The sequence below is a fragment of the Phascolarctos cinereus genome, unplaced genomic scaffold, assembly GCF_003287225.1.
Source record: "Phascolarctos cinereus isolate Bilbo 61053 unplaced genomic scaffold, phaCin_HiC Scaffold_726;HRSCAF=1367, whole genome shotgun sequence".
Taxonomy (NCBI): Eukaryota; Metazoa; Chordata; class Mammalia; order Diprotodontia; family Phascolarctidae; genus Phascolarctos; species Phascolarctos cinereus.
The window spans coordinates 85,890,681-85,915,830 of NW_027556098.1; the positions used below are offsets into that span (position 1 = coordinate 85,890,681).

The 25,150-nt window shown below is 35.9% G+C and overlaps 1 protein-coding gene across 1 annotated transcript in view; it reads right to left on the reverse strand.

Moving 5' to 3' along the window:
- Positions 1-25,150, reverse strand: part of DCBLD2 (discoidin, CUB and LCCL domain containing 2) — a 107,701-nt gene that overhangs the window by 27,772 nt on the left and 54,779 nt on the right. The window contains 8 exon segments of the mRNA XM_020978334.2: positions 2,971-3,096; positions 3,276-3,362; positions 4,627-4,777; positions 11,992-12,116; positions 15,110-15,319; positions 18,389-18,429; positions 21,083-21,216; positions 23,701-23,773. Coding sequence (XP_020833993.2) covers positions 2,971-3,096; positions 3,276-3,362; positions 4,627-4,777; positions 11,992-12,116; positions 15,110-15,319; positions 18,389-18,429; positions 21,083-21,216; positions 23,701-23,773 — 947 coding nt within the window.

The window sequence follows — 25,150 nt, forward strand, 5'->3', positions numbered from 1 at the left end:
TGGGCAGCTAATCTTTGGACATAAAATAGAAAAGAAAGACAGTCCCTGCTCTTAAAGAGCTCACATTACAATAGGAGAGTCAACATATATGGAAGGATTCAGCTACAATTGAGATAAAAAGGTCCCACATTCCTCAGGGTATAGCAGTAACTCAGATGGCAATGCTGCTTTGTTTTTAACTTTCAACTTTGTCAATCTCTCCTTTCATTTTTCAATATTTCTATTTTGATGTTTAACTGGAGGTTTTTATGTTTTGGGGTTTTCTTAGACGATCTGTTCGTTCCCTCTTTTATTGCTATAAGCTGACAGGGATGTACAATTTCCTCTACCTACTATTTCAGCTGCCTCCTACAAAATCTGTTACAAAGTCTGGAATTAAATTAATGATTATTTCTATATTTGTTCTTTGACCGGTTCTTTAGGATTAGGTTATTTAATTTCCAATTGATTTTTAATAGATGCTTCCAAGGCCCTTTATTGAATGTAATTTTTATTGCATTATGTTCAGAAAAAAGATGCATTTAATATTTCTACTTCTTGCTCTACTTCTCTGCACTATATGCCAAAAAAACTTTACTATATGAAATATATTTCAACTCCTCCACTACTTTATCATGGTAGTGGCTAAATCTTGTGCATTCCTGACTATGGCTTCGCAGAATTTGAATTAGTTTTTTCTGGCTGCCTTCAGTATTTCTTTGTGACCTGGGAACTCTGGTTTCGCTATAATATTCCTCGGAGTTCTTATTTTGGGATTTCTTTCAGAAAGAAACTGGTAGATTTTTTCAGTTTCTACTTTCCCTCTGTTTCTAAAATATCTGGGCAATTTTCCTTTATAATTTTACAAAATATGACATCCAGGCTATTTCTGATAATGGCTTTCAGATACTCCAATAATTCTTAAGTTATCTCTGCTCAATCTATTTTCCAGGTCAGTTGTTCTTCCTATGAGATACTGAGACTTTCCTCTATTTTTAAACTTTTGACTTATTTCTTGACGTTACACAGTCATTAGCTTCCATTTGACTAATTCTAATTTTAGTGAATTATTTTCTTAAGTATTTTGTGTCCTTCTTTTACCAAGCTGTTAATTCTCTTTTCATAATTTTCTTGCAAAATTGTTTTTTTTTCTCCATTTTTTTTTCTACTGCTCCTATTTGGTTTAAAAAATTTTTTTTTGCTCTTTTTTAAAAATCTCTTTCTCTAATTGGTCTAGGAAATCTTGTTGGACTTCTGTCCAATCTGCATTTTTTCTTTGAGGCATTGCTTGTAGATTTTTCAAGTCACTGTCTTCTTCTGAGTTTGTGTCTTGATCTTCTTTGTCACCAGAATAACACACATCCTTCTATTGTTGTTGCTTTCTCATTTTTCCAGCCTATTTCTTGACTTTGTACTTTATGTTACGTTGGGTTCTGCTCACCTCTGGGTGGTGTCTGGCCTAAGCTTCTGTCTTTTATGTCCTTCTGCTGTTTTCACAACTCAATCTGGGGGCCTGGAAATTTTTTGGTGCTTCCAAAGTGGTGTGATCTGGGGATAAGTGAAATCACCGTCCTCCTGGTCTGTGCTCTGGTCCTTACCTGGGTAGGGTTCCTGCTCCCTCATGACTGTGACCACTCCTTTCCACTCTGGAACTGTGACCCAGATCTGGGTAATGGGTGACAGAGCTGCTGGATGGCCTCCATTCCTAATGTTAGTTCAGGAGATTTCTTTTTGTCCAGCTTTTCAGTACCCTTACTGTCCGTACTTGGGCACCAGATTGCTCACTGCTACTGCTGTGGCCTCTACAAACTGTTGCACTCCCAGCTGGACCAGACCCCCAGTGTCTACAGATCTTTCTTTGTCTTCCTAAGCTGCTCTGGGGCTAGAAACATGATTTACTGTGACTTTTTCCTGACATTCCCACTTAGAATTCAGTTTGGCAAGTGTTTTATGTCATTGTGAAAGGTTTTAGGAAAGCTCAAATGAAGTTGCTACCTCTCCCTCTGCCATCTTGACTCTGCCCCACTTCCATAATGCCTCTTTTTAAATGATATTTTCACTGATAAAATCGTATCCCTTTCTGATGCTGACCCCTTTGACAAAGCCAAGGAATTTGTTGGCAACTTTACTTTCTTGGTGTTCAGTAGCTGTGGCTGCTGCAACCCCCACAGAAGCAGTTACTAGGCTATATCTCCACTGCTTCCCAGAATGATGGCTAGGAGCACTGGGCTGAAAGTACTGCTATTCCCAAGGTTCATGGGTCCTGGCTCCTAGGCAGCCTCCACCAGCAACTGAGGGGAGATGCTGGTCCAAGTTGGGGTAGTTTGACTTTCCTGGCACATGCTGCTTTTTGCCTTTCTCTCAGGATCCCTTTTTGCTTCAGTGCGGCTGGCTTGTCTGCCCTGTGTGTGGCAGATGGTTGGCAGCTGGTGGGGATGGCTGGCCTCCTCTCAACAAGAGTTGCTTCCATGGATGATGACTATGAGGGCTGGGCTAAAAGCAGATCTAATTGTCTGGAAGGGGCTACCACTTCCGATTTCTGTGCCAATCTGCCTCTCCGTGGCACGGGTCACCAATTGTTGCTGGTGGTAATAAGGAAGCTAGGTCCCTTCTCCACAACGATAGAAAGCTAGGCTTACTACCATACTGTTAAAGGCATTAAAAAATGATTCAACTATTCTAAAGAACAGTTTGGAAGTATGCAAGAAAGTCACTAAACTATACATATCCTTCATAAGTGCTCCCTCTAAAGTTACTGATTAGCTCTTAATCGCTAATTATGATGTTTTTTTCTTGACCTCACTGCAAGATTTGACATTGCTGGCTAGCTTGTAGAGGGAGAAAGGAGGGTAAAAATAAAGGCTCAAGTTTAGAATGTACCTGAAATACTCCTGACTTTAAAGAAACAGTCCTATATACTATTATTTTTCATCTATACAGCTTTGAAAAAAATCATTTTCAGTGATTTTCAATGGTTTAAAGAACGTATACCTTTGGTTAAATTTGGAGTTACTGTAGTGTTTTTGATATCTGGGGTCACTGTTGTTTGATCAGTCTGCAGAGGAAAGTTAATGCCATGCCGAGGTGGTGGTGGTCGATTGAATTTTGGAGCACGACCTGGGGGAAAAATGTTTTTAAAAGTTTATTTCTTTTGATTACACGATTTCAAATGAATTAAAATTAAAATCATTTTCAAACAGCTTAAAAATTTTTACAATCTAATGGTCTAATTTCAAGAAAGACCAAGTCTCAATATAAGAAACTGCTAAAATCAATTACCTTTAAAATATACACACCTTTGGCTACATGTGAAGTGACTGTTGTGTTTCTTATGTCATTGCTGCTCCGGGGAAATGGTGGCTGAGTTAATTTTGGAGCACGACCTTGAAACAAGTTTTTTTAAAAATTAGCTTTTAGTTAAAAAATAAGGAATTTTGGAAGTCCTTAAAATGTTTTTAGGAGACTACTTTACAAATGTAAATTTAACATTCAAAGAGAAATTTAAAAGGATAAACAATATATTTTGCATTTGCATATTATGCAAATTATTTTGCATAAAAAGCATAATGCATTTTCATTACACACAAATTCTAAATTCCAAATTTCTAAACAGTGAAATATAATCTGGAGATCATTATTTTAGTGCTACACATGACAAAATGGGAAACTCCATGAAAGCTGAATGCTCGGGATCTATGATTTCATTGCAGATGAAATTTAAAGTGCAGATTTCAACTTCCTCCCAAGTAAGCTGCCTACTGTCTCTACAAATGAAGATCAACTATAATCTTCAGAGAGTTCCCTGGAGTGATGAGAGGTCAAGTGACTTCCTTAGATCATACAACCAGTCTATGTGAAAGGCAAGATTTGAACCCAGGTCTTCCTGACTCTTAACGTTAACTATATTTCCACTATATCATAATTTCTAAGTTATTACTACCTGGAAAAAAAATTAAGTTTCTAGGAGTTTCACATGTAAACTGTGATGCCTTTTTAAAACTACATTTTAACTTCTAAGTTACCTGTCTTGTCCTATAAGGAAATTTTGGTTATTAAAATAACCAAAGGGAGAAAAAGTTTCCAACATTTTGAAAAATGCAGATTTCTAGTTAGCCCACTAACTGATCAGATAGTTCTCATACAGAGGTTTGAAGTTTAGTAAGAATTTAATGAGCTTTTTGGTTAAGAAAACTTTCTCTGTACCAGACTTTCAAAAGCACAGGTACAGATGGTAATGATACATGGGAAAAGGGTTTAGTGGTTTAGTTTCTTCAAAACACATGAATTCTTTTGGAACATCAATTTCAACATTACAGACAGAAACTAACGCTATATATGTAGGATGTAACTAAAAACAGAGAAAGATCTAATTCTAAACTATACATAAACATCAATTTCACCACTTAAGACTCCACCTCCCACTTTATCCTATGGTCACTTATGACAATATTTGAAAACTAGGTATCTTGCCAAATAAACTGAAAGCTCACAGAACAAAAAGATACAATTTTATATCCATTTAAGGTAATGTAATCCTAACACTTCAAAATATAAACTACATTCCCTCCAGTCTTTGGTAAGATTGGTCAAAACAAAAACAAAATCAATTTAAATACACATACAGTTCAACTACATACTGTTCTTTACCTATAGGAATAAACTGACATCCAAGCAACTCCACTTTCATTGCAATTTTCTGCTGCCATTGTATGGGATTAATTCTAACAAAACGTGCTGTAATGGGTGGGATGAAGTTATTACGTACATCCTGGTGGTAATCTGTGTTTCCTTGAAATATCTAGGAAAAAACCAAAAATTTGTATTTTATATCAACGAGAACTGAATAGATTCCAAAGATCTAGTTTAATATGTATTACTTCTTTCTCTGTGTCCTTAATGACAGCTAACCAACAACTAACAGTAACTAAACATGTGACAATAACTAAACATGATTTTTAAAATACACAGGGAACCAAAATATGCATAACAGCCCTTTCTGTTGTAGCAAAGAACTAGAAACCAGTAAGTTGCCCAATGACTGAGGAGAGCTAAACAAGTATGTCACAAGAACACTGGAATATTACAGATCCTTCACAAATGACAAATACAAAGAATTCAGAGAAGCATGAAAACATTTATATAAATTAAAGCAGAGTAAAGATGTAGAACCAGAAAATCAATAGACATCATGATTCCAACAATGTAAATGAAAAGTCAAAATCAACTTAACACTGACTGGGCAATTATAATAACCAAGGTTTGGCCCCCACAAAAAAAAAAGATTAAAAATGATCCTCCCTTCTATGCAGAGGTGGAGATCATGGCTGGGGAACACTGCTTATACTATCGGACTCATTTAATATGCTAGTTAATTCTCTTGAACTGCTCTTCCCCCACCTTTTTATTCTTTGTTACAAAGACAGGATAGTTCACTGGGTAGGAAAAGAGAGAAGTATAAGTTCAAAAATGAAAGTGATGCAAAACAAAAAACGAACAAAAATGTGTTTCTTTAAACACTGAACACCAATAACTGGAAAACTAGCAAGATGCTTGATAATTTTTTTTGATATGGAATATGCATACTGTCTTCAAATGACTCAAGAAATTAATGAGACTTTTGGATTGGCAGCTTTAAAGGTTCTAATTAGGGTAAGGAAGATGGAAGTAAAAATACAAATGTGCTCACAATAGTAATTTACATGGATATAAATACATTAATTTTAATTCTAAGTAACAGTTTACATAAAGAGGAAAAGTCATGGACAGAGGGAAGTTTGCTCATGTGCTTTTCTTTGTAATCCTTCAGTATGAATTAAGAAAACTAAAAGTGAGAGTTCACTCACATATACTAGAAATGTGTCTCCCCCTACAGGAAAATAACAATCAGGACAGTTTCCCAGTCAGTTGTTTTTTTTAAGGTTTAACCAAAAGATAAAAATTTATTTCAACATTAAAAACGATTAAGAACATATTTGACAAAACACAAAACCTATTTATATCAAAAACACTAAAAACATTAGTTGACAAATCTTATGAATCCTATATCTCTACATCTCTCACTGATCTTCCATAAGAGACCAAAAATAATAGTTAACATTTATATAGTGCCTACTCTATGCCAGGCACTGTGCTAAATTCTTTACAATCATTATTATCTCATTTGATTTTCAAAATAACCCAGCAAAATAGGTGCTATTATCATCCCCATTTTAAAGATAAGACAAAGAGGTTAAGTGACTTCCCAGGGTCACAGAGCTAGCATGTGGCTGAGGCTAGATTTGCACTCCACCTGGATGATGTTATTAGGTAGTCTTAGAATGTAAATAGCCACTAATCTGTGGCAAAGGCAGTCTACAAGTAGCCTGAAGGAAAATTAGTTATTCAGGTGAGCATAAAGTTCTAGTTCTAACTTCACTTCTCAAAACTCACACATTCAACAGATACAGAATGCTAAAAATATCATTAACTACAGATTCTACAAAGTCAAATAACCAACTTACAATACTTAGATTTGAGATGCTAAACAAGGAAGTTGAATAGCAGCCTAAAATCAATATGAACCACACTTTGTTTCAAAAAACACTGATGAACCATAGAGCAGAGTTTGACAAATAATATAATAAAGGGTTCTAAATTACATCATGAGAACTGAATTGGAGATGTTTAACTTGCAGAAGAGAGGACGTAGGAGGAACATGAGAGCTGTCCAAAGGATCTGAAGGATCATGATCATATTTAACAAGATTAACCTTACTCTGCTTGGCTTTGGAGGGCAGAACCAGGAAACTACAGAAGGGAGATTTAGGTTACCTGATGTAAGAAAAACTTCCTAACAGCTGTCTCAAAGTAGAATGTACTGCCTCACTACAGATCTTCGAGCAAAAGCTAGAAGATGAATTCTTGTGTATGTTGTACGATCTTATTTAGATATGGGATATCTGACATCAAATCAATTAATAAATCAACTAGGATTTACTGAGCACCAACTGGCTGCCAGGCATAAAGTTAGGCACTAGAGATCCAAAGGCAAATAAGAAACAGTCTCTCCCCTTAAGAAATTTACAATCTAACAGGAAAAGCAACCTGCACATACAGAGCTGTATTTAAAACACCATAAAACAGATAGAAGGGAAGAAGGGAAGCTAAGCTCTAGCATTTGGGGGGACTAAGGAAGAGCTGCATGGAAAGTAGCATTTAAGCTAGGTGTGGAAGGAAACCAGTGAATCCAAGAGGTGGAGTTGAGGCAGGAAAGCATCCAACAACCAAATGAAATAAATGTTCCAAATCACTAATAACTAGAGACGCAAATTAAGCAACTGAGGTTCTACCTCACAGCCATCAAATCAGCAGAGAAGACAAGAGATGACAAGAGAAGAAAATGACAAACGCTGAAGGAGCTTCAGGAACATAGGGACACTATCCTGCTTTTGGTGGAGCTGGGAAATGGTCTAGTCATTCTGGAAAGCAATCTGGAACTATATCCCAAAAAGTCACTAACCTGTGCATATCCCTTGACTCAACACCACCACTACTAGGCCTATTCTTCAAACAGATCAAAGAAAGAGGAAAGAAAACCCATGTGTACCACAGTACTCACTGCAGCTTTTCATAACAGCCCTAAACCACTTATCAAGGAATGGATAAACAAATGATGGTAAATGAATGTAATGGAATATTACTGAAAAAAACGATGAAATGGACAGTCTCAGAGGAAATTGGGAAGACCTCAATGAACTGAAGCAGAGCGAAGTGCAAACTAAAGAAAATTAACTTTGAAAAGCTTTAGAACTCTGATGATAACCGCAATGGAAAAATCACCATTCCCTGAAGCCTGAATGTACAGGCCTCACAAAATATTTAGTCCTGCTCCCTTCCTGCCAGAGAAGGGCTAGACTTAAAATGCTGAATGAGACATAATCAGACATGCCCAATGTGGGAATCTGTTTTGTTATAAAGGTTTTGGTTTTTTGAGGTTGTTTTTTTTTTGAACTGTTCAATTGTAGAGGGAAAATGAGGGAAAGAAGTGGGAATGACAGATAATAAATGCTTGCTAAAATAAATAATTAAATGAAAATTTAAGGAAGGTGATATAAAAATACAAGATTAAAAGAAAAAACTGATGCAGCCATTTAGGCATGAGAGGATAATGACAATCAATCACAGAATCATAGAATTGGAGAGCTGGAAGGGAACTCAGTGACCCAAAAGGCATCTCCTCTAAAATATACTTGAAAAATGGGTCATCCAACCATTGATGAATCAGGACATACTTTTATGAACAGTATCCAGCTTGTGCAGACATTTGTGTACCAAATATTTATCTTAAAGTAAGCCATAAAAACAATGTTACAAATGATTGAGTGTCTTTTACTGACTAGCCTAGAAACCTGTTTTCCCAGGGTTTGGTTAAATTATAGTACTAGCAGCACTGGAATAACTAATCAATATTTATGACAATATTTCTAAGAGCTCTGATTAAACACTACCTCCCTTTTGGTGGTAGAAGGCAATAAAGTTGGGAAAATTGAATACTCTGTGAATTTAGTTTAAATTCGAATTTAAATTTGAATATAGCAGGGGCAGCTAGGTGGCGCAGTGGATAGAGTACCAACCCTGGAGTCAGGAGGACCTAAGTTCAAATTTGACCTCATTTACTTGACATTTACTAGCTATGTGACCCTGGGCAAGTCACTTAACCCTACTGCTAGCCAAACATAAAACAAATAAATAAGTTTGAATATAGACAATCACTTGGTTAGTTGGCATATCTATTTTCAAGGAAGGGGGACAGTTTATCAGGAAGTGGCAATGAGGTAAAAGTAAAAGGCATCAATAAAACCTACTTTTAAGAAGTATCACACTGGTTTTTTTTTAAACAACAGAAAGAGGAAAAATACATTTAGAATTCCAACTTGGGTGACTAAGAACATGACTCTTGATATGTCAGCCTTGAGAATAGCAATTCCCCCATGTTCAAATCACTTCTATCTACTTCTTATAATATTTACAATTTTAAAACAGTTTCTATGACCCGGAGCAAGATTTGCAGACAGAAAAATCGGAAATGTGTACAGGGACAGGAACAGACAATCTAGAAAAAGAAAGTGAAGAATGGAGAAAAGGCTCCAGCATGAAGGGTAAAGAGGAGTTGAGGGAATAACAGCAATGTGTGAAGGGAGGCATGAGGGCAACGGAAGAAGAGTGAGTAGCCAGGATGAAGGCATAATGAAGGCTGGAGGAAGGGGGGAATGTAGTAGCAGAACAGAAGAACACTGCTAATAATGGCACCCTGTCCCCAATAATTTCTGCTGGGGTTGAAAAAGAAGTGCAGCTGAGGAACAGGTGCCATGTTGAGGAACAGCAGGTACATTCATATAAGGAGGTGAGTTAAATTAATAAAGGACTTTTAATAATAATATATATAAGAAAGAATTATGAGACTTATATGTGAAGCACATACACACATGCAGACATAAGAAAGAAAATACTCTCAGACTCCAATATTATAAATCCCAAAGAACCTTAGAAGTCAATTGAGTGGAAAACCTTGAACTAGAATTATTCTCTTTGTGCAACACAACTGTCTGATACAAGGTGAGATGGTAAAAGTCCATGAGTCTATAGAGATAGACTAAATGTGGAATAAATGAGGTAACTGAAATAGGAGAAGTTGTACAACAGAAAACATTAGAATGGGTATCGGATGTTAGTATGAGTTACCAAGAGAAGATGCAAAAAAATCTTAAGATAATAAGATAAGCGAGGTAGTCATTCAGTTTCGAATACCTTATGCAGGCAGCAAGGTGGCAGCAGTGGATAGAGAGTTGGGCTGGAAGTCAGGAAGACCTAAATTCAAATCCAGCCTCAGACACTTAACTAGCTGTGTGACCTTGGGGAAGTCACTTAACTCATTTGCCTCCATTTCCTCATCTGTAAAATAAGGATAAGCACTACCTCTACCAGGGTTGTTGTGAGGATGAAATGAAATATTACTGCATACTGAACTACCTATTTAGACATCTCAAATTGTCTGTCTCACAGACATCTCAAACTCAACATGTCCAAAACTGAACTCGCTATTAAAACCTTTCCCTCATTTTTTCACTTCCCTATTACTTTTGGTGGTACCATCACCCTCCCAGTTATAAAGATTTACAACCTAGGTGTCATCCTGGGCTCCTCATACTCTCATCCCCTAAATCAATCATTTACCAAGTCCTATCAATCCAAACTTCTTAACATCTCTAGCATATGCTTCCTTCTCTACTCTAGCACTGCCTCCACTCCAATACAGGCCCTCATCACCTCAGGCCTAGGCTACTGAAATGGCCTGCTGGTCAGTCTCCCTGTCTCCGGTCTCTCCTCACTTCAAACCATTTGTAACCATCAAATTCATTTTCCTATGGTATAGGCCTTATCACGTCACCCGTTTCCCAGTCAATTAATTAACTTCAGTGGCTCCTTAGTACCTCTAGGGTCAAATATAAAATCTTTTGCTTGGCATTCAAAGTCCTTCACAACCTGGCCCCTTCCTACTTTTCCAGTCTTTTTATGCCTTCCTCCCCTCCATCCACTTTCCTACTCTCCAGTGACCTGACCTCCCTGCTGTTCCTTGCACAGGATACTCTAACCCAACTCAAAGCATTTTCACTGGCTGACCTCCAAAGCCTGGAACTCTCATTCTTCATCTCAATGTGCTGGTTTCTATGGCTTCCTTCAAGTCTCTAAGTCTCACCTTCATTAAGATGTCTTTCCAGGCCTCTTTCCTCTGTGACTACCTCCATATCCTATAATATAATATCCTGTAATATATCCTATCCTACTCTATATCCTATCCTACAGTTGTTTGCATAGTTTCCTCCATTAGCCTGTGAACTCCTTGACAGCAGAGACTACTTTTTATATCCCCAGTACTCAGCACAATGCCTGGCACATAGTAGATGATTAATAAATGCTTTATGATTCTGTAAACAGGCTTCGGTTTCCAATTACCCTAAAAGATCTGTGAATACATTCTGTATAATGCTATGAATTAGCTAATTAAACAAAAAGTAGTATTAGTCATTCTTTTATTGGAGTTAAACTCCTACTTAATAATTCTCTCTACTAGTGATAAGAAATGTAATGGAGTTTTTCTTAATACTCCCCTAACCTGCAGAATTAATCTTAATATCACAAAGCAATTAATCTTGTATGATAACGCAACAGGCCAACTATTTTCACAGATAACTATACACTGGAAAGGAGTCATGGATTTGGAGTTATATAAGACTTGGGTTTGAATCCTACCCTCTGCTACATAACACCCCTGAGACTGTAGGCTGACTCAACCACTCTGGGCCCCCAGTTCTGAATCTATAACAGTAAGCCAGAAAATTATGGTCTCGATTACTCTTGGGTTTTATTTTCTAAAAAATATAATTATAAAGGCTCATTCTATGATAAATTCAATTAATATTTTGTCAACTATTTTAAAAACTTGGTGAGAAAAATTCAGAAATTCATATATGTAAATATATAAATGAATCAAAACAACACTTTTAAATTAAAAATTTTGATCACAACTGTAGTCTTTAGTCTACAGAATGGAATTCAAAATCCCTATGTACTACCATTAGTCATTTTCAATACAGGTCTACATGAACTTTTATCTCATCCTGTATTAGACAATTATGTAACCCAAAGAAATAAACATTACTTAACATTTTGTAATTTTAGCGTATCAAGTTGTTAAAGGCCAAGGATTAATACCTTACCCAAAATAACCAGAAGAGGGAGATATGAGACAACGTTCTCTTTAACTCTCTCTGATCTTATTTTTAATTATGTATGTAGACTGATCTAGATTTTCACTTGTACCAGCTTACTGAAATCACATTCCTGAAAATGAAAAAAATTAATCTAACATGTCACTTAGAAAGATGCCCTAGACTCTCAATAAATGTTCCATTTCTGAATACTGTATTTACTTTGTAAACCTATCTATAATAGAGTAAATAGTAATAATTTTACCTTATCCTGTTCAATACCAGGTTCTCTATACACTGTCCATTTCTGTGCATCATCACTATATAGAATTCTATAGGCAGACACATAGTAGTTGTGCTCTATCATGGTTGATCCAGTGGTTATAATGCCTGTGAACATTAAGGTTTATTGTCATAAATGCCCAACTTCCAATGACTGAAGTATTCCAGCATTAACAAATGATCAAGTCTTCTGTTACTTATTTTTTGTAAACATTTGTATTGGAGATATAATGAGTAGTGTTAACATAAAAACGTAACTATCCTTGAATTCCTTTCTTCAATGGAGCCAGGAAAAGTTCGGGCCTGATAACAAGCTTAGTGGTAGTGGTGGTGGTGGTGGTGGGTGGGTGTGTGGGGTTAATATGGGGGGAAGGGGAGGGGAAAAGGTTTGTTTTGGAATAATTTAAGCAGAATTAGGAAATATATCTCAATTATGTTATCACTCACTATTTCAGAATAAGCAATAAAATTTAACAGATATGATCATGCAACTGATTTCTTCACAGCCTTAAGCATGAAAGCAAAATAAATCCATTTCTCCTTTAACTAAATTTTCTTGAACCAGTCCAATTCAATTATTTCTGACAGAAAATCTTTACAAAGTAACAATATTTACTGACAAAATCAAGACATATGGAAAATACTTTCAAGTTCTTTTCCATTTCTCCAACATATACTTTAATAGTTTAAGAGATTATCGTTTCAGAGTTATAACAGAATACAGGATTAAAAAGCAGTTAAAATACTTTTAAAAAATGGACAATAAAACAGTATAAATTCTACTATTCTTTAATAAAATTCTAAGACTTTTAGTGTTGGCTGAGGAAAGGTTAAAACCCTATCACTTAGTTGCCAACGTGCTAATTTCAACTGAACCTCTTTCTTACACCAAGAACCAGAACCACAATCTTAGATTTGGAAGAGACCTTAGAAGTAACTTAACCTCACCTATACCGGTACTAGAGAGAAGACAGAAGTGGAAAGAGACCTTGATCTGAAGTCAGAAGCCCTGGGCATAAATCCCAGCTCTGATGCTTATTGGCTGACCTTGGATAAGCTACTTTGCTTGGATCAGGGGTATCAAGAACCCCTTTGGCAGTTTGGTGAATCTTCTTAAATGAATAAAATAAAACATATGAGATTCAAATGGAAATCAAATAAATATTAAAAATAACAAGTTTACAGGTGCTAGATTAAGAACCCTGGACCAGAGGCTCTCTAAGTTCTTCGGCTCAAAATCCCATGCCTAGCACAATTCTAGCACACAGTAGGCAATTAAAAAATGCTTGTTACCTTATTTATCTACACCTGTGCTTGAACATTTCCAATAATGGAAAAGTCACTTTACCTTACAAACAGCAACCTATTCCATTTGGAGAGCTCTGTTAGAAGCTGTTTGAAAAACAAAGTTTAGAAGTTTAAAAATCCCACCTCCCCCATCCATTGGCCTTAGCTCTAATCATCTAGAACAGGGGTGAGGAACCTGCAATCTCGAGGCCACATGTGGCCCTTTAGATCCTCAAGTGCGGCCCTTTGATTGAATCCGAACTTCACAGAACAAATCCCCTTAATAAAAGGATTTGTTCTGTAAAATTTGGGACTTAGTCAAAAGGCTGCACCTGAAGATCTAGAAGGCCTCATGTGGCCTCAAGGCCACAGGTTCCCCACCTGTGCTCTAGAACAATACAGGACAAGTTTATTCCCCTCTTTCCCAGAGCAGCCTTTCAATATGATGACACCAATCATGTCCTCTCTACTCTAAGTGTTCTCTTTTTCTAGTTAAACATCTCTTCTTATGGGTCTGACCATCCTAGAAATCACTTTAGAACAATATCCAAAAAAAGTCACTAAAGTGTGTATACCCTTTGACCTGCTGATACACCACTACGTCTATTAAATATTCTAAAGAGATCAGTGAGGAGATGGCCTCAAATAAACAAAAATATTTATAAGAGGTCTTATTTTAATACAAAAGAACTAGAAATCAAGGGGATGTCTATCACTTGAGGAATAGCTGAACTAATTGTGGTACATGAATAAAATTAATGTATTCTACAATAACAAAAATATGATAAAGACAAACAACTTCGAAATACTTAAGAACTCTGATCAGACCAATCATGACTCCAGCAGAGCAGTGATGAAGCATGCTGCCTACCTCCTGACAAAGAGGCAATGGACTAAGAGTGCAGAATGAGACAAATACTTTTTGGATGTGACCAACGCAGGAATTTGTTTTGCTTGACTACGTAGATTTCTTATAAGAGTTTTTTTCTTTTTTCTTTTTTTCCAAATGGGTCAAAAGACGACAGAAAATTAATTTTTGTTAAAGTGAAATTTAATTTAAAAATTTTTTAATATATATTTTAAAAGCCATCATCCGCAATAAAGATAAATGACTTGATATACAATTTTTCTGTTGTTTTTTGTATGTGCAATGTTTGTGATTACTAATATATTATATTAATATTTTTTACGCACATACACAAAAAACCAAACAAACACTGGCTCTTTAACTACTGCACATATAAATGATTTCTTGATTCTTCATCAGCCTAGTTTCCTCTCCAGATATTCTTTAATTTGTCAGTAATGATTAAAATGTGGTTCCCAATATTCAAAACATATGCTCCAGTTCTCCAGGTGTCCACTAATAAACACCAAGACCTGAATTAGCAATTTTGGTAGACACCAACTGTTGATTCACAGAGAACTTGCTAAATGACTTTTGTTTTTCACAGGATAATTCCTGTTAGGCTAGGCCTCTCTAGTCTACACTTGCATAATTAAAATTTTGGACGTAACGGCAAGATATTTTAAAATTATCCCTGTTAAATTTCAGTTATATTTTGGCCCATAAGCTCCTGCTTGTTGAGATGTTTTTTAATTCTGATTCTGTCATCAATGTTCTTGTTATCCCACTAGTTTTGTATCAACCCCAAACTTCATAAGCACGCCTCCTATGTCTTCAAGCCACTGATTAAAATGCCAAACAATAGGGTCAAGGAGAAAACTGTAGTATGTCATGCAAGTCTTCCTTTCTCTAAGAGTTCCTCAATATTACTATCACAACTTGTTCTTAAATAAGAGGTGCCGCTTACCTGTTATTTTCTTTTCCTTATTCATATCTATTTGTAACCACTGGTATTTATTCGTTTCACCAGCAGCCCAAGGGGGCCCGGGTTTTTTCAGTCTAGCCTTTTCAGGTTTCCAACTATTCTGCTGCCCTGGGTAGTCAGTCCACACAGATGATGCTGTGATCTGAAAATCAGGGATAACTCCAGATTCCATCCCCAGTGTTCCATAACAGCCTTCAATTAAAACAAACAAAAAACTAGGCTTTCAAATGGAAATTGTACTACTGTCAGAATTTGATTTTTGGCTTACACATATTTGTATACATACATTTCAAGACTATAAGTTCTGAAGTATGAAAATCTAAGTTTCTATCCCACAAGGAAAGTTAATAATATTTTCATCCAACAAACAGAAATTTTCAATTCAATCAAAGCCCAATCACTTTTTTGGTTTTTTGCTAGGCAATAGAGGTTAAGTGACTTGCCCAGAGTCACATAGCTAGTAAGTATTATGTGTGTGAGGCCGGATTTGAACTCAGGTCTTCCTGACTCTAGAGCCCACACTCTATCCACCACATCCCTAGCTGCCCCCCTCAATCACTTCTGATTGCCTCAAGAGCCACCTTTCCTTGAAAATGTTATGAGCCACCTTATCAACTCTCTCACTTTGTCTTTTATTTCTTATTCTTTGTTAAAATGGTTTACTATTAACTTAGATTTAAACACCAAAAACTCATTTAAATACATTTTATAACACTTTACATTTTAAAAAATTAAAATCAACATATAAACATTTCTACCAACTTAGTTACCCACATTCTGTTCCTTTCAGCTCTGCCAAAAGTCCTTACATATAAATTATATATAATCCTTTTATTTTATATAATTTTATGTATAATCCTTTTTTCCCCCTTCTATCACATTAAGCCTATTTGTTTCCAGACTTGTCTGCAGAGGCTTAACCAGAACAAGCTTCATCCTCCTTCTACATGATAATCTTTCAATATTCAGACTTAATAACTATGGCCTCCCTAGGTCTTACATTCTTTAGTCTAAACTTTCTAGTTCCTTCAAATCATCTCTCAAGGTCCTTACCACCCTATTGGCTATCCTTTATAAAATGTGGTGTCCATAACTGGAGACAATTTTCCAGATCAAGCCTGGCTAGGGTGGAGTATCTTAGATATTATGTATCTCTTTCTGTGGACAATCTTTATTTACAATTCAACAAATATGTACTAAGCAACTGGTACATGCAGAGGACTGGGACAGACACTGAGGATACAAAGACAAAAACAAAATCAGGGTCCTTTCCCTCAAGGACCTACCATTTTATTTTTGTCTGCTACTCAATTTTAAACTAGTTAAAACTTTATACATTAAGATTCTTGAAAGTGACATACTGGTTTATTTTATGGGAATTCAAACCACTCGCATCTAACATTAAAGATGGTAAATTTGATTTATCATTCCTTTCTTTTTCTATTTACATTCTTCTTGTCTGGAGGAAGTAAATCCTTGGCCAAAAACTAATACACAAAATAATTAAATTTATTTATTAAACTATTAAATTTTTAATGATTCCTTGAGGGTCAACCTTCAGGCTCTTTCATTAAAGACAAATGGTCTTGCTTTCAAGGATCACTAACATCCACCATTTCCCCACTTATTTTTGGCCAATTTCAAAGGCTATTATATTGATACATACAGATACATACATATATTTATGAACAAAAAGACATGTCCACCACAGGCAATTTACTAGTATCATGGAGGATACAGTGTAAAGTGCAAATGAAAGAGACTCCCTATTGATGATAGGCACCATGCTTCTGTTTCTAGATGACATTGTGTTTACTGCATGGACCCTGGAACATGACAGGATCTCTTCAGTGAGATTCAGAGTCACTCAAAAGTGACTGTGCTCACAACCCTCCCAGGGAAAAACCAAGTAAATAAGATCTACTGCCAAGCTTATGATGGGCAGTTGGAAAGGCTGCCCATTCAAGCAGTGTATTTTGAATATGCACTGAAGATGGACAATCATACATCACTCTCAGTGACTCCAAACTGCTCATTCCTGTCAAAGCAAATAATTTTAATGCCAATACTCTCCCAGGGATCGTATGTGGCTGTGGATCATAGAACACTATCAGAGAAGAATCAAATCTGCAGGTGGCTCAAAATGGGTGCATGCAGGCTACAGTATAATGCTAACAGCATCATGTGTATAAGAAGTGTTATTAAAGACATTCTTGAGACATGAAAGACTGGAAAAGGTGTGGACTGGTCTTATTATGAAATCAAGGGATGACAGCTAGAGCATTAAACTAGCACCTGTGATGTAACAAAAAGACCAGAAGAAGGCTTCCAGCATGTTGGGTAGATCCCAAGGGAATACTCATTGAGAAGAACAACACTCAAGAAGATACTGAAGGATGGTGAATTGTACTAGAGGACGGATTATGACCATTAATGATATCATAGATGCATCAAAGTATATTTTAATTCCAATTTGTTAAGCAGAATGTTTTATCTCATGTCTTAATTTTCACTTACTTACACTTAATTTTCACTTAAATTTCACTTAATTTCACAAAAGTAATGTGCCTCTGAATCCCTACAAAATTTTGATCTCTCAATCTCTTGCTGCCCTCCCATTAAATCTACTTTTGTTCAGTAGTAGCAGGGAAAACAGTAAGCTTCTTAGGAGTAGAGAAACTGCTTTATTCTTTGTATTTGTTTTGTTCAGTGACTGGGACAGTGGCTAATACATACCACACACTTGATAAATGTTTTCTGATGGACTGTAATGGGTGAAAACTATGACTACAGGTCCCTTGGGACTGGTGAGGGAGGGCTACAAGTGAGATCTGTGGCCACCAGGCCACAGATGGCCCTTTGACGGCTGAGATTTCCAAAGTGGGTATGGGTTGGGGGTGGAGGGAGGGCCAGGATCCACTGAAGCTTTTATAAATTTTTATTATTTTTTCAGCATTTTTATATTACTGAGAATATGTCAATAAGAGGCTTCCTGTAGACCATTTCATGCATGCATACATTTTTGGTTTTGAGTCATTTCATAGTTGCATATTTTAGTTGCCTGTTTAAAAACGGCTCTTGTCTTCTATTTCTTTTATATTCTCCCTATCATTTACTCTTTGGTGTTCAAACAGCAATCTCTGCATAAGTGCTTGGCCAACTAAATTACAAACAATGGCAAATGAATGTAGGACTCCTAATTCATTAAGATTGGCATTTTATTGATTTCTAATTAAATGTTAAAGTCAATAACAGACTTACCACTGGTTTTAAAGGTAAACAGACTTGCAGACAACTGTCCCCTACAGAAAACAAAAGACAAAATTTCACTGAGTCACATAATACATGAAAACCTAGACTTTCCACATCACTCCGTTTACAAAAGTAAAGCTGCTTTAATGTGGCAATATCAGATTATTTTTTATACTGAAAAAAGAGGGTAACCCCCCAAAGAAAGAAAATTTCCCATATTTTCTGCTTCTAATGAATAAAGTGTCAGCCATAGGAACTGAAAAAAATTAAATGCCTGGGACAATTTAGGTTATTCAGCGAAAAAAATATGTTGGGGGGAGGGGGAGTTTTACCACAAAATAAACTGAGGATCTATTTCTTTAAAAATTTTTAATTCTACCAAAAGTCAATTCCTAGTCAGTAGCACTCACTATTTACTCATACAGATTGAACAAAACCTGACTCTAATACAACCAGTATAACCTTGAGGATATGTCCATATACTTGAAAACCAAAAAGAAGTTTTAGTTTTGATTTTGTGATTCAACATTGGGTTTGGAATTCTAGTAATGGATGTTGATTACTAAGGCAACTCTAGGCCAAGGCAAAGTACTGATTATCTCACAATGTGGAAGCATCACAGGACTAGAAGAACACCGAGATGTCACCTAGTATACACTCCTTTCTAGAGTAATGCATTCAAACCATTCTTGAAAAGTAAGGTCCTATCCTTTCTATAACTCTCCAAAGGATACTGGAAAACTACCTGTCTGTAGAACCGAAAAAAAGGACTAACTAAATCTGTATTATAGGCCTAGAGGAAACAGAAAAGAGAAATCAGACTGAATGTAATTGGGATTCGATATAATCCTCTCTCATTTCAAATAAAAAATTGGTTTGGTAACTTTGATAAGGGATTTGTTTCAATAAGCCTTAACCACATGTATTTTATCCAAGTGTTCTTTATATGACAATACATAGAGAAGACATGATTTGTACAAGGAAATTTTTCTGCTACACTAATGTTCTACCTCAACTTCTCCTGGTTTGGAATACTTCAAGGATGCCTAAGTAGATATTACATAAATGCACAAAAAAGAACAACATGGTATAGTACAAAACATATTGCATTTGTAGTCAAAAGACCCAAGTTCAAGTCTTTTAGCAAATCTCAAATCTATCATCTATAAAGGAATTGTATTATATTATCTCTACTACTTCTTTACTAGTACCCCTACTTGTTCTAAAATGTTATGATCCTAGAGATAGTAAATTTCCTAATGAACAACTCTGATTGCATTATTCTATGACTTAAAAAATCTTCAATGGCCTTCCCCTGTGTAACAAAGACAATCCAGACATCCATCTCTCAAGACCCTTCATAATCTGGCCTATTGAAGGAGGCAGAATTGGCTCCAACCTACCTTTTCCAGTCTTATCTCACCATACTCCCTTCTCCAATCAGATGGTTAAAGTACACAACTTCTCCCGATTAAAGACCTATAATTTTTTGTCTTAGCTCATGGCGTTTTCTGAGCTTGTATCCGTGCTGCAAAGCCCAGTTCAAACAGTACTTCCCCCATGAAGTTTGCTCTGATTTCACCAAGTTAGTAATGATCACACCCTTGTCTAATTTAATAGCACTTTGAGTAAATGCTATTAAATCCTGGCTCTGCTATTTGGCAAATGATTAGATATGCAAAGGTAAGTGAAAAACCAAGGATGAATCCTAGGTTGCAAACTTCAGTGACTATGTGACACCTTGAATAACCTTGTATGGGCTTCAGCTACTTCACATACAAAATAAGGGGTTGTACTAGATGACCTCTGTGGACCCTTATAGCTCTAAATCTATTAATGCTTTCTCAGCTTCTTCACCTACCAAATGGGGATGTTAACAGCACATATATCATAGGGTTATGAGGATTCAATGAATATATGGAAAGCACTTTGTAAACTTTAAAGTACTATATAAATGGAAGATGAGGATGTGCATATGTGTTACCACTCATGCCACAAACCTCTGGAGGGCAAAAATTATGTCTTATCTATCACTGAATGTCCCCCACTACTTTGTATAGGTCATTGCAGAGAGTAGGGGCTTAATGTTTACTAAATGCTAAAGGAGTTTTTCACTTAGCCTCAAAAATTCCCCAAGTGATATTATTTACTGATGGGAAATAGCTACAAAGTACTTTATGCAATTACTTTTGATCACAAGAGGTAATCAGAGCACACATATTTTGATTCTCACCGGTGCTACTTCCATAAAAATGTTGAGGGGAGGTATGGAAATACTATGCTAGAATAGTGATCCAGTTCTTCTCTATTTATATCAGATTCTTAACCTGGATTCCCCATAGACTCCCAAACAAGTCCACAGAGTTTATAACTGTAAGAGGGGCTATGAACTTCAATAAAAAAAAAATCAGGTCTTTATTTTTCATTAATCTAACTGAAATACAGTACTTCCTTCAATTCTGAATTTTCAAAAACAAAAATATTATTCTAAGAATGGATCTATAGGTTTAACCAGACTGCCAAAGGGATCTACAACCCAAAGAGAACCTTTGATTTACAAAAAAATTAAATACGTAAAAAAGTGTCTTACTCTCAAGTGCCTTGAATGTTTATTTTATGAGCATTTGGTATGTATAATTTTGTTATTATTAGAATATAAACTTTCCTCCCAATAAAAATCCACAACACAGCAAGAATACTTACACTACAGATGTGACGTTATTAGCCAAAGAACTTTCATAGTATGGTATACCTTTGCTGATTACAACACTGATCTGGCCACCCAAATTATTTGACACAACTCCTGCATGTATACCAGCCATGCAAAGTGAAGATGACTTGGGGAAAAGAAAAGGAAAATACTCAAGATTAGTTTTCTTTTGATTATTTCTGTTACAAACAATATATTTAGACCATTTTAACTGTTTGATCTACAGTTTATAAAATGACAAGTTTTTTGTGAATAATATATAGATACATACCAGATGGAATCAAATAAGATTTATTAAATACTTGCTATATGGCAGGAACTATCCTAGACATGGGGGGTGGCGAGTGAGAAGGGATCCAAAACAAAAAAGGGAGACATTCCCTGTCCTCCATGGGTTAATATTCTACTGCAGAGATGCAATGTGTTCACAGACAGGTAAATACAGGATACGTACAAGATAAATACACAGTGCTCTGGGGTCATGAGGAATACTAACAACTAGGGGAAACAGGCAGATAATCTTGAAGGAGGTGGCACCAGAGATGAAACTTTAAAGGTGCTTAAAAACTCCAACAGTTAGTAAGTAATAAGAGCATTCCAACCATGCAGGACAGCCCGTGCAAATATACCACTACAGAAAATGAAACATGCTAGCAAATAGATAGAATATTTAATCAGCTTCTAAATACAGGCTGGAGCTAGAATCCAAAAGACTTTAAATGCCAGAGGAGTTGTATTTGTATTAAAAGCAACAGAGAACCAACGAAACTTCTAGAGAAAGGGAGTGACAGGCAATCCTGAACTTTAGGAATATCAATCCAGCAGCCACTTGGAAGATGGAATGGAGAAGAGGGAGAACAAATGGGGGTGGGGAGAGGAGATAACTATCATCAGGAGGCTATAGCTAAAGTGTAGACAAAAGGTGGTGAGGTCCCACCTAGACTAAGGTGATGAATAGAAGGGGACAAATGAAAGGGATGTTCAGTAGGTGGAATAAAGAAGACATGACAATTGATTAGATATGCAAAGATTAGTGAAAAATCAAGGATGAATCCTAGGTGGCAAGCTTTGGTGACTGGAAGAATGACACCATTAGCAGAAGTAAGTTAATTAAAAACACTAAAGCACTAATTCCTAAAAAAGAGGATTCATTAAAAGTTTACATACCTTTTAATATATGTATGTATCTATATACCAATATATACCAAAATAAAGTAAAAATGAGTTCACAGTTTAGATATAAAGGCTGATACTATAAGCAAACTTGGAGAATAAGTAATAGTTTACCTGGAGAATGGAAGAATTCATGACCAAACAAGAGACAGAGAACGTTATGAAATGCAAAATGGATAACTTTGATTACATTTAATTGAAAAGTTTTTGTACAAACAAAGCCAATAAAACCAAGATTAGAAGGAAAGCAGAAAATTGGGAAAGAATTTTTACAACCAGTCTCTCTGATAAAGGCTTCATTTCTAAAATATATAGAGAATTAAGACAAATTTATAAGAATACAAGTCATTTCCCGATTGATAAATGGTCAAAGGATATGAACAGGCAGTTCTCAGATGAAGAAATTAAAGTCATCTATAGTCATATGAAAAAATGCTCTAAATCACTCTTAATTAGAGAAATGCAAATCAAAACAACTCTGAGGTGCCACATCACACCTATCAGATTGGCCAACATGACAAAACAGGAAAATGATAAATGTTGGAGAAGATGTGGGAAAATTGGAACACTAATGCATTGTTGGTGGAGTTGTGAAATGATCCAACCATTGTGGAGAACAATTTGGAACTATGCCCAAAGGGCTACAAAAATGCGCATACCCTTTGACCCAGCAATAGCATTTCTAGGGCTAGATCCCAAAGAGATCATACAAATGGGAAAAGGACCCACATGTACAAAAATATTCATAGCAGCTCTTTTTGTGGTGGCAAAGAATTGGAAATTGAGAGGATGCCCATCAATTGGGGAATGGCTGAGTAAGTTGTGGTACATGAATGTAATGGAATACTATTGTGCTATAAGAAATGATGAACAGGCTGACTTCAGAAAAACCTGGAAAGACTTGCATGGTCTGATGCTGAGTGAAGCGAGTAGAATCAGGAGAACGTTATACAAGGTAACAGCAACGTTCTGCGATGACTAATATTGATAGACTTAACCCTTGTCAGCAATACAAGGATCTAAGACATCTCCAAAGGCCTCGGGATGGAAAATGCTGTCCACATCCAAAGAAAGAACTATGGAGTTTGAATGCAGATCAATGCATGCATACTATTTGCTCTTTTTTTCTTCTATTGTGTTTTGTTTCCTCTTTCTGGTGGTTCCTCCTCTTGGTTCTAATTCTTAATGTGAAAATATGTTTAATAGGAATGTATATGTATAGCCTATATCAGATTACATGCCGTCTTGGGGAGAGAGGTGGGGAGGGAGGGGGAGAAAAATTTAAAACTCAAAAGCTTATGGAAGTGATTGCTGATAATTCAAAATAAATTAATTTTAAAAAAGAAAAAAAGAAAAATGTACACCTACTTGCTCTGGACTTTAACAAAAAATGTATTACAAAGTAGAACTTTTAAAATAAAATCTACATCCAACTTACATCTCTATATCCATGAGGAATAGTTCCAGAAATCTCAAAATAAGGAACCAGGCAGCCTGCTGGACAGTACTTACTGAAAGACAAAAACAATTTAAAGAATGTGTGCTGGTATACCTTCAGCCAACAACACTACTTTAAATCAGTTAAGTGTTCAGATCCTACATCTAAATTGTACACAGCATTCATGGCTTAGTGGTCCTGTTTCTCCACAGCTGTTGGTTACCTACAAGCCTCATGTTGTGACATTCACTCAATAAGTTTCTTAGAGCATGTGGAGTAGGTGATGGATTTGAGGTACAGGGTGACACACATTTTCAGACACGCCTATGAATAAATTTATTTTGTTTGACTATATTTGTTACAAGGAGCAGCTTTTATTATATTAGGAGAGGGGGGAGTTGTAGAGGTGAAGGGGTGAGTAGTGACAGACGAAAGAAAGTGTCAATGAAACATTTTAAAAAATAAACAGCAGAAAACAAGAGTCCAAGCAGGGCAGTGCTGGTGATGTGATGTGAAATTTAACATATAATTAAGGAAAACCAAGTTGTATATGAGAGATTTATGATTTCATTGATATTCTTTTTAAATTCTTTTTTTTAATTCTAAATTTCATTTTTTATAATTTAAACTCTAAATTAAATTTTAAATTCTAAATTAAATTTTAAATTCTTTTTATAAGGAAATGACCATGACCTGAGTTCAAATCCAGCCTCAGACATGATTAGCTGTATGACTCTGCACAAGTTATTTAACCCCAAATGCCTCACCAAAAAAAAAAAAAAAAGACCATGTTTGTTGATACTGGTTAAGCTCATGAGAAAAAAAAAAGCAAACATTTTTAAAAGGAAAAAGAAGAGTATTGTTGATAAAAATAAAAAGTGATTTTATCTGACTTAAAAATTACCTACCAAAAAAAGTAAATAAGGATGGGTGGTATGATTGGTTCTTAGTCATTCACTACTGTTAATCATAATAACAGTTTACATTTTTATAGCACTGACTATGTATGTGCCAGGCATTGTGCCAAACATCATACAATTATTATCTCAGTTGATGCCCACAACATGCCTGGAAAGGTGAGTGCTATTACTATCTCCATTTTACAGATGAGAAAATTGAGGCAAATGGATTAAGTAATTTGTCCAGAGTCACGTAGCTAATAAGGGCTTAAGGCTTTATCCACTTTACCATATACTGTCTATACTATCACTGAAGAACTTTGAAAAACATTAAGTTACATGCTCAGTCTGTAAAATGACAGCAGACTAGATCTTAAAAGTCCTTTCCAAACTTAAAATGATATGATTTAACTAACAGTGATAACAGAGCTTAGTATTTGCCCACTTAAAAAACTGACTACCATTATTCTTGCACTTCGGAAATCAGAGGGATGTTGATGTTTAAATGCCATGTCCTGCCATTCTAACTGTAAAGGGCTAGATTTTAACTA